At 42.3% G+C, this 15587-nt stretch overlaps 1 protein-coding gene across 1 annotated transcript in view; it reads right to left on the minus strand.

Annotated features, from left to right (window-relative positions):
* thsd7ab (thrombospondin, type I, domain containing 7Ab) overlaps positions 1–15587 on the minus strand; it is a 621850-nt gene that overhangs the window by 325897 nt on the left and 280366 nt on the right. The window contains exon 4 of the mRNA XM_062062699.1: positions 13044–13228. Coding sequence (XP_061918683.1) covers positions 13044–13228 — 185 coding nt within the window. The remainder of the gene's footprint in view (positions 1–13043; positions 13229–15587) is intronic.

The raw sequence follows: 15587 nt of genomic DNA on the forward strand, positions 1-15587 counted from the left end.
CATCTGTGAGCCCTTCAACGTTCAGTTGCAGTATTCTTGGTTGGAGACCGGCAGCAGTGTTGCTACCAGATCTCCGCCCAGACTGCCCCTGGACGCCAGAACGGGAGGGTACCCGAGTTGAAAGTTTTTTGTTTCGCCGCGTTGCCATGGAGTAGAGCAGCGCGGTTACTTGCAGGGATCACGGCGTGAACGTAAACTTTCTCGATCCCTATATATTTTTGCTGAAAGGATTTAGTATAGAACAACGACGATAAAGATTGCAACTTTTGGTATCTGATAAAAAAAAGGCTTGCCCCTACCGGAAGTAGCGTGACGTAGTCAGTTGAACATATACGCAAAGTTCCCTATTGTTTACAATGATGGCCGCATGAAGTGAGAGAGATTCGGACCGAGAAAGCGACAATTTCCCCATTAATTTGAGCGAGGATGAAAGATTTGTGGATGAGTAAAGTGCAAGTGAAGGACTAGTGGGGAGTTGAAGCTATTCAGATAGGGAATATGCTGTGAGAGCCGGGGGTGACCTGATATTCAGCTGGGAATGACTACAACAGTAAATAAACACAAGACATATATATACTCTATTAGCCACAACACAACCAGGCTTATATTTAACATGCCACAAATTAATCCTGCATAAAAACACCTGCGTGTTTGTTACGCTAGCTCCTAGCTCCTCTGCTAGCTCCTAGCTCCATAGAACACGCCAATACAATTCAAACACCTGATCAACACACACAATCACTCAGCCCAAAAGACCGTTCACCTAACCCAAGGTTCATAAAGCTTATATATTTTTAAAAAGTTACGTACGTGACGCGCACGTACGGTACGGTACGTGTTATGCTAGCTCCTAGCTCCTATGCTAGCTCCTAGCTCCATAGAACACACCAATACAATTCAAACACCTGATCAACACACACAATCACTCAGCCCAAAAGACCGTTCACCTAACCCAAGGTTCATAAAGCTTATATATTTTTAAAAAGTTACGTACGTGACGCGCACGTACGGTACGGTACGTGTTATGCTAGCTCCTAGCTCCTATGCTAGCTCCTAGCTCCATAGAACACGGCAATACAATTCAAACACCTGATCAACACACACAATCACTCAGCCCAAAAGACCGTTCACCTAACCCAAGGTTCATAAAGCTTATATATTTTAAAAAAGTTACGTACATACGCAAAAAAAAGTTTCGCACATACGGTCAAGCGATCAAATGTTTAGAAGCCAAAGCTGCATACTCACAGTAGCACGTCTGCGTCTTTGTCATCCAAATCAAAGTAATCCTGGTAAGAGTCTGTGTTGTCCCAGTTCTCTACAGGCGTCTGTGTATCGAAGTCAAAAGTCCTCCTGGTTAGAGTCTCTGTTATCTGAGTTCTTCCATCTTGACTGCATCTTTCGGGAATGTAAACAAAGAAGCGCCGGCTGTGTACTGTTGTGGCTGACTACGTTCGAAAAATACGTCCATTTCGCACCGACAACTTTCTTCTTTGATTGCTCAGCTTCCTTCTTCATAATGCAATGAACATGATTGAAACAGATTCACGAACACAGATGTCCAGAATACTGTGGAATTATGAAATGAAAACAGAGCTTTTTCGTATTGGCTTCAATGTGGAAGGCATACCCGTGTTCGCCGGTCTACGTCACGCGCATACGTCATCCTCAGAGGCGTTTCGAACCGGAAGTTTAGCGGCAAATTTAAAATGTCACTTTATAAGTTAACCCGGCCGTATTGGCATGTGTTATAATGTTAAGATTTCATCATTGATATATAAACTATCAGACTGCGTGGTCGGTAGTAGTGGGTTTCAGTAGGCCTTTAACTGGATCATATCAGTACATTGTTTAACTTCTTTGCTTAATCCATTCCATAATTTATTTTCCACAAACAGATATGCTAAAAGGTCTTAAGTGTTGTACGTGCATACAAATGTTTCAAATGAGATTGTCCTCTAAGGTTATATTTCTCCTCTTTTGTTGAGAAGAATTGTTGTACATTCTTGGGTAGCAGGTGATAGTTTGCTTTGTGCATAATTTTAGCTGTTTGCAAATGCACCAAATCATTGAATTTCAATAAGTTGGATTTAATAAATAAAAGGATTGTATGTTCTCTATATCCGACTAAGTATTATTCTAACTGACCTTTTTTGTAACACCGTTAGTGAATGAAGTGTACTTTTGTAAATATTTCCCCATATTTCTGCACAATAACTCAGATATGCCAATACTAGCGAGCAGGAGAGAATGTGAAGTGATTTTTGGACAAGTACATATTTTGCTTTATTCATTATTGAAATACTTCTTGCCACCTTTATGTTGTTAATGAGCGATAGCTCCTCTCTGCTGCGAGGTGTGTCAAATGTTTAGCTGCTCCTCAGTTTGAAAGTGCCTTGCCTCATAGCCCGCGCGGACTAACCTAGTACAGCGGCCGGGTGGCTGAAAAGTAGTTTCAAACCAAACAGCCAGCGGCTTTCACCGCAGTGAGCAAGTAGAAGCTCCATCTATCCCTGCGCACACGCGTATGGCTATAAACCTAACGTTAATTAACCAAAACTGCTTTGACAAGTCAACAGCTAACTAATTACTTCATAAGAATAAATACTACGTTACTACTTACAACAAAAATATTCTGAGTAAAACACTCAACACTGGTTGTCTAGCCATAAAAAACACTTAGGGCAACCTTGAGCACATTTTTTTAAGATACCGATATACAAAACACAAAACCAGTGAAGTTGGCACGTTGTGTAATTCATAAATAAAAACAGAATACAATGATTTGCAAATCCTTTTCAACTTATATTCAATTGAATAGACTGCAAAGACAAGATATTTGATGTTCGAACTGAGAAACTTGCTTTTTTTTTTTGCAAATAATCATTAACTTAGAATTTAATGGCAACAACACATTGCAAAAAAGTTGGCACAGGGGCATTTTTACCACTGTGTTACATGGCCTTTCCTTTAATCAACACTCAGTAAACGTTTGGGAACTGAGAAGACACATTTCTGAAGCTTTTCAGGTGGAATTATTTCCCATTCTTGCTTGCTTGTTGTTCAACAGTCCGGGGTCTCCGTTGTGGTATTTTAGGCTTCATATTGCGCCACACATTTTCAATGGGAGACAGGTCTGGACTACAGGCAGGCCAGTCTAGTACCCGCACTCTTTTACTATGAAGCCATGCTGTTGTAACACGTGGCTTGGCATTGTCTTGCTGAAATAAGCAGGGGCGTCCATGATAACGTTGCTTGGATGGCAACATATGTTGCTCCAAAACCTGTATGTACCTTTCAGCATTAATGGTGCCTTCACAGACGTGTAAGTTACCCATGCCTTGGGCACTAATACACCCACCATACCATCACAGATGCTGGCTTTTGAACTTTGTGCCTATAACAATCCGGATGGTTCTTTTCCTCTTTGGTCCGGAGGACACGACGTCCACAGTTTCCAAAAACATTTTGAAATGTGGACTCGTCAGACCACAGAACACTTTTCCACTTTGCATCAGTCCATCTTATATAAGCTCGGGCCCAGCGAAGCCTGCAGCGTTTCTGGGTGTTGTTGATAAATGACTTTCGCTTTGCATAGTATATTTTTAACTTGCACTTACAGATGTAGCGACGAACTGTAGTTACTGACAGTGGTTTTCTGAAGTGTTCCTGAGCCCATGTGGTGATATCATTTACACACTGATGTCGCTTTTTGATGCAGTACAGCCTGAGGGATCGAAGGTCCGTAATATCATTGCTTATGTGCAGTGATTTCTCCAGATTCTCTGAACCTTTCGATGACATTACAGACCATAGATGGTGAAATCCCAAAATTCCTTGCAATAGCTCGTAGAGAAATTTTGTTCTTAAACTGTTGGATTTGTTCACATAGTGGTGACCCACGCCCCATCCTTGTTTGTGAATGACGGAGCATTTCATGGAAGCACTTTGTATTTTGTATTTATTTACGATTTACACAACGTGCCAACTTCACTGGTTTTGGGGTTTGTATATCGTATGTCGTCATTTGGCCTGAAAATGCCTGGATATCAGTTTTGGTCCATATCACCCAGACGATAAACAGGCATCAACGCTTATAGGAGCAAGTCTGCTATAGGGCACTTTGGGACTATTTGGGGTCATCAGAGACCTTTAGGGGTAAAATTGTTCTTGTTGGGGTACCTTGAGACCTTCTGGTCTGTTAGCCCTTTCCTGAGTTTGTGGACTTTTTCTGTTAAACAAAAAGTTCCAGCCCCATTTCTTGAGAAACGTGTCTTTCTCTTACACTAAGCAGTGCAAGGTACATTTGGCTGGTGTTGGAGCACGGAATCAATCCTCTCTTTCGGTGTATGCATGCAGAGAGCAGAGTCAAATAATGACAGCAATACAATCTACTAAAATATATTTAAAAAAATTAAATAAACACCTTTTTAATCAGGCTTTTTACTGATCATGTTAAACGCTTAGGTTTTTTATTTTTAATATGTTATTTTCTATTTTATTTACTGCTATCATTAGTAATATTATTCTCTCAATGTTATGTTTTTATAAATTAATTAATGTATTATTTATGTTTTATTTTTACATATATTTTATAGTATGTTTCATACTATATTTATGATGGCGTTTATTTGAGTTATTCCTCAGTGTAGACTCCTCAAAGCCTAGCGTTTTTCCTTAATCGTCAGTACCATGCCCTGTTTTGTTATTGTCAAAAGTGCTCAGTGTGCGTTTTCTTCTCTTCTCTTTTTTTGTGTGTAAAGCATTTTGTGTTGCCTCACAAAATGATGCATAAAAATGTTTTATTCAATTTAACATGTGCAATTTTCTTATTATTTATCTAAGTCATTCTAATTTTGGTCCTATCTCTTGTTACTTGTTACTGTTTTTGCTAATACTTGCCAGGACCTGAGTCCAAATTTCGTACTGTGCACGTGCAAATGTGTACGGGAGTCCTGACAACCTCCCACTGTCACAATTGGCAGAGGTGATAATGTCCGTTTTCACTCACACGGTCAGAAACAAACAGTAATAAATGATCCATATGTTAATTATTGCGTGATTATTTTGTAAGTTACTTATAAAAATGAGAAAAAAACATTTATTTACACTATATCCAGGATGTGGAAGACTTCGGAGCTTGGACGCAGTCTAAGACTGAAAAAGTCTGAAGAACATTCAGGAAAGTGCTTTTCCATGTCCGCCTTTCCAAACAACAGAGAGACGATCCACTTTGAGAAGATGCTGCTTCTCAAAAGGATGTAATTGTTGTGCAAATGTTTTTTTATACAGAAGATTTTTTTAAATCTCACTAAGAATGAATTAATCATCGAAGGCCCTCTCCCTCCAAGAGGAGGTTGTACGCCGGCAGTTCTTGAAGCTAAACACGCGGAAGGCCCCCGGGCCGGATGGTGTCTCCCCCTCCACCTTGAGACACTGCGCGGACATTTTTAACACCTCTCTGGAGCTATGCCGCGTGCCGTACCTGCTTCAAGACCTCCACCATCGTCCCTGTCCCCAAGAAAGCACGGATCACAGGGTTTAATGACTACAGGCCGGTGACGCTGACATCTGTGGTCATGAAGTCCTTTGAGCGCATGGTCCTGCCCCACCTCGAGGACATCACCGCCCCCCTCCTGGACCCACTGCAGTTCGCCTACAGAGCCAACAGGTCTGTGGATGATGCAGTGAACCTTGCCTCTGCAGTTGGATCAATGACTTCCTGACGGACAGAAGACAGCGCGTCCGGCTGGGGAAGATTGTCTCGGACAGTCGAACCACGAACACTGGTACTCCTCAGGGCTGTGTACTTTCCCTTGGCTCTTCTCTCTGAATACAAACTGCTGCACCTCCAGTCACCAGTCGGTAAAGCTGCTCAAGTTTGCGGGCTCATCTCGGATGGCGACGAGTCCGCCCACAGGAGAGAGGTGGACCGGCTGGCGTCCTGTTGCAGCCTCAACAACCTGGAGCTGAACACCCAGTAAACAGGGGATATGATCTTGGACTTCAGGAAAGTAAAAGCCCCACCATCCCCCCTCAACCTGATTGACTCTCCCACCCCCGTCTCCATTGTGGACTTCATCCGTTTCTTGGGCACCACCATCACCCAAGACCTCAAGTGGGAGCCGACCATCAGCTCCCTCATCAAGAAGGCCCAGCAGAGGATGTACTTCCTGCGGCAGCTGAAGAAACTGAAGGTGCCGACCGAGATGCTGGTGCAGTTTTACTCAGCCATCATCGAGTCCATCCTCACCTCCTCCATCACCGTGTGGTTCCCCGGCGCCACAGTCCGGGACAAGCATCGACTGCAGCGCATCGTACGTGCTGCTGAGAAGGTGATTGGTTGCAAACTCCCACCCCTCCAGGACCTGTTCTCCTCCAGGACCAGGAGGCGTGTGGGTCAGCTGACTCTTTTCACCCTGGACATAAACTATTCTCCCCTCTTCCCTCAGGCAGGAGACTACGGTCCATCCAGACCCACACCTCCCGCCACCTGAACAGTTTTTTCCCCTTGGCCATGAGGCACACGAACAATAACAAGATCTGATAGCTCAGTTACAGCTCAAGTTATTCTATTCTGTGTTATATGTGTTATATGTGTTTTATGTTGCGCGATTGAGCCAAGTAAAATTCCTAATTTGTGAACCCGTTCTCAAACAATGGCAATAAAAACTCTTCTGATTCTGATTCTGAATTAATAGCTGATCTTTAAGCATTGATGCAACTGAAGGACAGTCAGACTACTATTACTAGAAAGGCAACATGTTCTTGAACAGGAATGTTGGAGAAGTTGATTGCAGCAGAAATGAGGTCTGAGTTTCTTTTTGAGTTCACATTCAAAGAAAAAAATAATTAAGTTCAAATCTTTTAAATATTTAAAAAGGTGACATGAAGAAATAGTCCTCAGTAATGGCGCAGTGCCATTACCACTAGTTGTGGGCGATGGGAATTTTGGCATTGAGCAAAAATATTTTGTCTCATCACCAGACCAAAGCAATTGTTTACATTAAAGGCCTACTGAAATGATTTTTTTTTTATTTAAACGGGGATAGCAGATCAATTCTATGTGTCATACTTGATCATTTCGCGATATTGCCATATTTTTGCCGAAAGGATTTAGTAGAGAACAAGGACGATAAAGATCGCAACTTTTGGTATCTGATAAAAAAAAGCATTGCCCCTACCGGAAGTAGCGAGACGTAGTCAATTGAAAGGCTCCTCACATTTTCCTATTGTTTTCAATGCAGCTAGAGCGATTCGGACAGACAAAGCGACGATTACCCCATTAATTTGAGCGAGGATGAAAGATTCGTGGATGCGGAACGTTAGAGTGAAGGACTAGAATGCAGTGCAAGACATATCTTTTTTCGCTCTGACCGTAACTTAGGTACAAGCTGACTCACACTCTCTCATTTTTCTATTGTGGATCACGGATACTATATCCTCTTAAAAATGAGAGTCGAGAATGCGAAATGGACATTCACAGTGACTTGTATCTCCACGACAATACATCGACAAAACACTTTAGCTGCAGAGCTAACGTGATAGCATCGTGCTTAACTGCATATAGAAACAAAATACATAAATCCCTGACTGGAAGGATAGACAGAAGATCAACAATACTATTAAACCATGGACATGTAAATACACGGTTAATGCTTTCCAGCCTGGCGAAGATTAACAATGCTGTTGCTAACGACGCCATTGAAGCTAACTTAGCAACCGGACCTCACAGAGCTGTGCTAAAAACATTAGCTATCCACCTACGCCAGCCAACCCTCATCTGCTCATCAACACCCGTGCTCACCAGCGTTCCAGCGATCGACGGTGCGACGAAGGACTTCACCCGATCACAGATGCGGTCGGCAAGACGGAGGAAGTTAAGGTGAGTTCGGTGGCTAGCGCGTCTGCTATCCATCTCTGTCCTCCTGGCTGTGTTGCTGTAGTCCGCCGCTAATACACCGATCCCACCTACATCTTTCTTCTTTGCAGTCTCCATTGTTCATTAAACAAACTGCAAAAGATTCACCAACACAGATGTCCAGAATACTGTGGAATTTTGAAATGAAAACAGAGCTTTTGTTGTATTGTATTCAATGGGGTACCAATACTTCTATCAACCGTTTAAGTCACGCGCATACGTCATCATATCTAGACGTTTTCAACCGGAAGTGTGGCGGGAAATTTAAAATTGCACTTTATAAGTTAACCCGGCCGTATTGGCATGTGTTGCAATGTTAAGATTTCATTATTGATATATAAACTATCAGACTGCGTGGTCGGTAGTAGTGGGTTTCAGTAGGCCTTTAAATCAAACACTTTCACAATTTTTTAAGGATACCACATTGAAATTCGATAATAAATAATATTTTCGACCCAACGCTCTCATTTAAGCTGCATACATTAAGAGTGTTACTAAAACAGCCTTTTTTCTTCTCCGTAACATCACTAAAATCCGTCCAATGTTGTCCACCGCAGACACTGAGATCATTATTCATGTGTTCGTTACGTCTCATCTCGATTACTGTAACATTATGTTTGGGGCTCCCCATGTCCAGCATTAAAAGTTAAAGTTGGTTCAAAATGCGGCTGCTAGACTTTTGACTAGGACAAGAAAGTTTGATCATATTACGCCTAAACTGGCTCACCTTCACTGGCTCACGGTACACTTAAGATGAGACTTTACGGTTTTATTACTTACGTACAAAATATTAAACGGTTTAGCTCCATCCTATCTTGCTGATTGTATTGTACCTTACGTTCCGTCCAGAAACTTACTGTACGTTCCAAGAACACCAGCTTATTAGCGATTCTGAAAGCCCCAAAAAGTCTGCAGGCGTGAGAGTGTTTTTTATTTGGGCTCTAGTACTCTGGAATGTCCTATTGGCAACAACAAGACATGTCATCTCGATAGAAGCATTTAAGTCCCATCTTAAAACTAATCGATACACTCCAACTTTAAATTACTCTGTTTAAAACCAGTTGACCTGCCGCTTCTCTTTTTCGACCCCCTTCTCTTGCATGGAGTAGTGTCGTTCCGATACCAATATTTTGGTACCGGTACCAAAATTATTTTGATACTTTTCGGTACTTTTCTAAATAAAGGGGACAACAACAACAAAAAATCCTATTATTGGCTTTATTTTACCAAAAAATCTTAGGGTACATTAAACATATGCTTCTTATTGCAAGTTTGTCCTTAAATAAAATAGTGAACATACAAGACAACTTGTCTTTTATTAGTAAGTAAGCAAACAAAGGCTCCTAATTTAGCTGCTGACATATGCAGTAACACATTGTCTCATTTATCATTCTATTATTTTGTCAACATTATTAAGGACAAGTGGTAGAAAATTAATTATTAATCTACTTGTTCATTTACTGTTAATATCTGCTTACTGTCTCTTTTAACATGTTCTATCTAGACTTCTGTTAAAATGTAATAACAACTTATTCTTCGGTTGTTTGGATGCTTTACATTAGTTTTGGATGATACCACAAAATTGGGTATCAATCCGATTCCAAGTCGTTACAGGATCATACATTGGTCATATTCAAAGTCCTCATGTGTCCAGGGCAGTGGTTCTTAACCTTATTGGATGTACCGAACCCAACCAGTTTCATATGCAACCCTTCTTTAGTGAAAAATAAAATGTTTTATTTTTATTTTTTTCAAATTCAAGACTAAGTTATATGTTTTTTTTACTAGTGCACAAAATGAACCGTGCATGTACATCACATTGTTCAAAGAACAAAACCAACACAGTGCCTGAACTCACAACAAATTACACACTTGCAAATCAGATGGAAAATTAGAGGGAACATTGTTCGGGGGTATCCATAATATTTAGACATAGACTCTTTTTTTATTGTCATTCAAATTTTAACTTTACAGTACAGATACGCCGATAGGGAGAAGTTTTTATTTACACGATTGATTGATTGATTGATTTAAACTTTTATTAGTGGATTGCACAGTACAATACATATTCCGTATAATTGACCACTAAACTTGTTTAATTAAGTCGGGGTCCACGTTAATCACTTCATGAGTCTGGTGTGTCTTGACCGTTGCGGCGGAGGCTCTGCCGAACCCTTGAGGCCGACTCACCGAACCCCAAGGGTTCGATCGAACCCAGGTTAAGAAACACTGGTCTAGGGACATATTTGATGAGTTTATAAATATAATATAAAAAATAAAAAAAACACGAAAGAAGATGTGATGTCAAAAAATAGACGTAATAATAGTAGTATTGACTAGATACGCTACTGTACTTGGTATCATTACAGTGAATGTTAGGTGTAGATCCACCAGTGGTGTTTGTTTACATTTTGACGCCGGTGAGCTACGGTGTGTAGTGAAGCATGTTTAGCTATTCCTCGTCCTGCAGGGATGATACTTGTAAGAAACTTACTTTGTCACCATGGAGACAAGGATTAGTGATTTAGAAGTAGCTAAAGGCCTACTGAAACCCACTACTACCGACCACGCAGTCTGATAGTTTATATATCAATGATGAAATCTTAACATTATAACACATGCCAATACGGCCGGGTTAACTTATAAAGTGACATTTTAAATTTGCCGCTAAACTTCCGGTTCGAAACGCCTCTGAGGATGACGTATGCGCGTGACGTAGCCCGGCGAACACGGGTATGCCTTCCACATTGAAGCCAATACGAAAAAGCTCTGTTTTCATTTCATAATTCCACAGTATTCTGGACATCTGTGTTCGTGAATCTGTTGCAATCATGTTCATTGCATTATGGAGAAGGAAGCTGAGCAAGCAAAGAAGAAAGTTGTCGGTGCGAAATGGACGTATTTTTCGAACGTAGTCAGCAACAACAGTACACAGCCGGCGCTTCTTTGTTTACATTCCCGAAAGATGCAGTCAAGATGGAAGAACTCGGATAACAGAGACTCTAACCAGGAGGACTTTTGACTTCGATACACAGACGCCTGTAGAGAACTGGGACAACACAGACTCTTACCAGGATTACTTTGATTTGGATGACAAAGACGCAGACGTGCTACTGTGAGTATGCAGCTTTGGCTTCTAAACATTTGATCGCTTGACCGTATGTGCGCAACTTTTTTTTGCGTATGTACGTAACTTTTTTAAAATATATAAGCTTTATGAACCTTGGGTTAGGTGAACGGTCTTTTGGGCTGAGTGATTGTGTGTGTTGATCAGGTGTTTGAATTGTATTGGCGTGTTCTATGGAGCTAGGAGCTAGCATAGGAGCTAGGAGCTAGCATAACAAACACGCAGGTGTTTTTATGCAGGATTAATTTGTGGCATATTAAATATAAGCCTGGTTGTGTTGTGGCTAATAGAGTGTATATATGTCTTGTGTTTATTTACTGTTGTAGTCATTCACAGCTGAATATCAGGTACCGTGAGTATGCAGCCTTGGCTGCTAAACATTTGATAGCTTGACCGTATGTGCGCGTCACGTACGTAACTTTTTAAAAATATATAAGCTTTATGAACCTTGGGTTAGGTGAACGGTCTTTTGGGCTGAGTGATTGTGTGTGTTGATCAGGTGTTTGAATTGTATTGGCGTGTTCTATAGAGCTAGGAGCTAGCAGAGGAGCTAGGAGCTAGCGTAACAAACACGCAGGTGTTTTTATGCAGGATTAATTTGTGGCATATTAAATATAAGCCTGGTTGTGTTGTGGCTAATAGAGTATATATATGTCGTGTGTTTATTTACTGTTGTAGTCATTCCCAGCTGAATATCAGGTCACCCCCGGCTCTCACAGCATCTTCCCTATCTGAATAGCTTCAACTCCCCACTAGTCCTTCACTTGCACTTTACTCATCCACAAATCTTTCATCCTCGCTCAAATTAATGGGGAAATTGTCGCTTTCTCGGTCCGAATCTCTCTCACTTCATGCGGCCATCATTGTAAACAATAGGGAACTTTGCGTATATGTTCAACTGACTACGTCACGCTACTTCCGGTAGGGGCAAGCCTTTTTTTTATCAGATACCAAAAGTTGCAATCTTTATCGTCGTTGTTCTATACTAAATCCTTTCAGCAAATATATGGCAATATCGCGAAATGATCAAGTATGACACATAGAATAGATCTGCTATCCCCGTTTAAATAAAAAAAATTCATTTCAGTAGGCCTTTAAATCACAGCCGACTGGGGCTGGACGTTCGCCGCTAGCTAGCGAACCATGTCTTAAAGCACCTCTTCCGGTGGCCGCTTCAGTGTTATAGCTTCACCCGTATCATTAGTTTTTAAGCCAAAATGCGTCCATTCTTCCTTTTCTGTCCACACACTGTGTCTGCTTGTAAGTACTCCGTGATTGTGCGCTGCCGAACCTGCTCCCCTGCTTGTAAACCAGCAATGACACGGCGTGATGACGACGGGGGCGCGGCGGACTGGTACTTTTCAGAGGCGGTATCGTACCGAATATGATTCATTAGTATCGCGGTACTATACTAATACCGGTATACCGTACTACCCTAGCATGGAGAGGTTACCAGATGGTCACGGACAATCCCTGGAGAGATACCAGTCTGGAGGAAGTGCTAGCTGTTCTGAGTCATGACCTGGTGTAGACCACTCCTCTATGACCAACCCTCTGCTTGCCCTCAATGGACTGGACTCTCACATGATCATGAAAGATGTCGTTGTGAACTTTGATTGACAATCACTCAGTCAGCAAATTAGCGCATTGTGGACTCGCCCTCGTCATGGAGAAGAAAGCACAAAATTGACCTGGCATGTAAAAAAAGGAAAAACCCGCCGCACGGTATGGAAATCCACCACCACTCTGAAAGGCCCATGGACCAAGCCTCCCCGCACCGTGCTGGCAAACTCTGAGAAGTCCTGGGCCCAGGACTGGCAGGCCATGGTGGGCCCTCCAGGGCCAAGCTCCCCCAAATATTCGGTTAAAATTTATGGATGGACGAGATGGGGACAGGTCGGGAGGACTGGAGCCCATACAGGCATCCTCATCCCCCCCGTCACGCCCACCCCTCCAAGTCCTCAACAAGACAAAACTTCTTAACTCATGTCTTACCTTTGTCCTTCTCCCTGACGTCCTCCATGTACTTCAGGAGCTCTGCATTGGCCTGGACACAGTAGACCTCGCGGGTCTGCAGACCTCCCCCACAAAGTCCCGTCAGGTTGCCACGTCGACGGTCCTGTTGGCTCAGCAACAAGTCCACTCGGCACTCGGCCCACTCAGTGGTCCTCCACGTGTAGCTGAGGAGATGAAAGAATAACACGCTAATAATAATACCGTAATTTCCGGACTATAAGCCGCACCTGACTATAAGCCGCACCAGCTAAATTTAGGGGAAAATACAGATTGCTCCATATATAAGCCGCACCCGACTATAAGCCGCAGGGTTTTGATGTGTAATTAGCGTAGTATATAGGGGTTCCTGCTACCACGGAGGGGATTGTCGGGACAGAGATGACTGTTTGGGAACGCAAAGCGTCCCATTTATTAACAATAAATCTTTCAATCATTCAATCAAACTTTCACATCTTTGACATGGCGAACAGCATTCGTGCAGAGTACAAATAATACAACGGTGCAAAGTAATACAAAGTGCTCGCCTGTACGTTATCAAAATAAGCAGCCTACCGGTATATGAAAAGTCAGTCTTTAATCATTGTGTCATCGTCTTCCTCCTGCGTACTAAAACCGCCGAAATCCTCTTCGTCGGTGTCGGAGAAGAACAGGCCGTAAATAAGCCGCACCCTTGTATAAGCCGCAGGGACCAGAACGAGGGGAAAAAGTAGCGGCTTATAGTCCGGAAATTACGGTAATAATAATCTGCTAGCCGGAGACACTTTCTAATCCTCACCTCCATGGAGGCGAATAAAGGTTCTTACAATTAACATTATCACTGGAGGAGGATGAATAGCTAAACATGATACACTACACTCCATAGGAAGATACAAGAAGTCATGCTCTCACTATTATGTTAGATCCACTATGGATTGGACTTTCACAATATTATGCTAGACCCACTCGACGTCCTTTGCATCCGGTCTCCCCTAGGGGGGGGGGGGGGGGGGGGGGGGGTTCCTTGCCCTTATGTGGGATCTGAACCAAGGATGTCGTTGTGGCTTGTGCAGCCCTTTGAGACACTTGTGATTTAGGGCTACATAAATAAACATTGACTGATTGATGCTAATCGCTAAGCTAGAGCTCATGAATGTAAACAGGGGTAGGCAAAACGATACAATTATTGACAATAACAATACCAAATATTGTGTCAGTAAATTGTCAATACAGCAGTAATAAAACTGATATTTGTTATTAGCCTCCCTGCTTGGCACTCAGCAACAAAGGGTTGGAGTTGGGGGTTAAATCACCAAAATGATTCCCGGGCGCGGCGCCGCTGCTGCCCACTGCTCCCCAAGGGGATGGAACAAATGCAGAGGACAATTTTCACCACATCTAGTGTGTGTGTGACAATCATTGGTACTTTAATATTTAATCTTAATCTTAATCACAAAAATCATTGCGTTTTTTTAAAAATTTTCTTTACAAACTTTAAAGACTTACTGAAACCCACTACTACCGACCACGCAGTCTGATAGTTTATATATCAATGATGAAATCTTAACATTGCAACACATGCCAATACGGCCGGGTTAGATTAGTAAAGTGCAATTTTAAATTTCCCGCGAAATATTCTGCTGAAAACGTCTCGGTATGATGACGTTTGCGCATGACGTCACGGATTGTGCGGACATATTGGGACACCATTGTGGCCAGCTATTAAGTCTGTTTTTAGTCGCAAAATTCCACAGTATTCTGAACATCTATGTTGGTGAATCTTTTGCAATTTGTTTAATGAACAATGAAGATTGCAAAGAAGAAAGCTGTAGGTGGGATCAGTGTATTAGCGGCTGGCTGCAGCAACACAACCAGGAGGACTTTGAGTTGGATAGCAGACGCGCTACCGTGAGTACGCAACTGCGGCTTCCAAACATTTGATCGCTTGCCCGTACGTGCGTGCCGCTATGTCCATGTCACGTACGTAACTTTGGGGAAATATATGTGCTGTATGAACTTTACGGAGGTGAACGGTACTTTGGGCTGTGGGATTGAGTGTGTTGTGCGGGTGTTTGATGTGTATTGGTGGGTTATATGGACGGGAGGGGGGAGGTGTTTGTTATGCGGATTAATTTGTGGCATATTAAACATAAGCCTGGTTGTGTTGTGGCTAATAGAGTATATATATGTCTTGTGTTTATTTACTGTTTTAGTCATTCCCAGCTGAATATCAGGTCCCACCCGCCTCTCACAGCATCTTCCCTATCTGAATCGCTTCCACTGCCCTCTAGTCCTTCACTCTCACTTTCCTCATCCACAAATCTTTAATCCTTGTTCAAATTAATGGGGTAATCGTCGCTTTCTCGGTCCGACTCGCTCTCGCTGCTGGTGGCCATGATTGTAAACAATGTGCAGATGTGAGGAGCTCCACAACCTGCGACGTCACGCTACTTCCGGTACAGGCAAGGCTTTTTTATCAGCGACCAAAAGTTGCGAACTTTATCGTCGATGTTCTCTACTAAATCCTTTCAGCAAAAATATGGCAAT

Source organism: Entelurus aequoreus, linkage group LG11 (assembly GCF_033978785.1).
Source record: "Entelurus aequoreus isolate RoL-2023_Sb linkage group LG11, RoL_Eaeq_v1.1, whole genome shotgun sequence".
NCBI classification, from domain to species: domain Eukaryota; kingdom Metazoa; phylum Chordata; class Actinopteri; order Syngnathiformes; family Syngnathidae; genus Entelurus; species Entelurus aequoreus.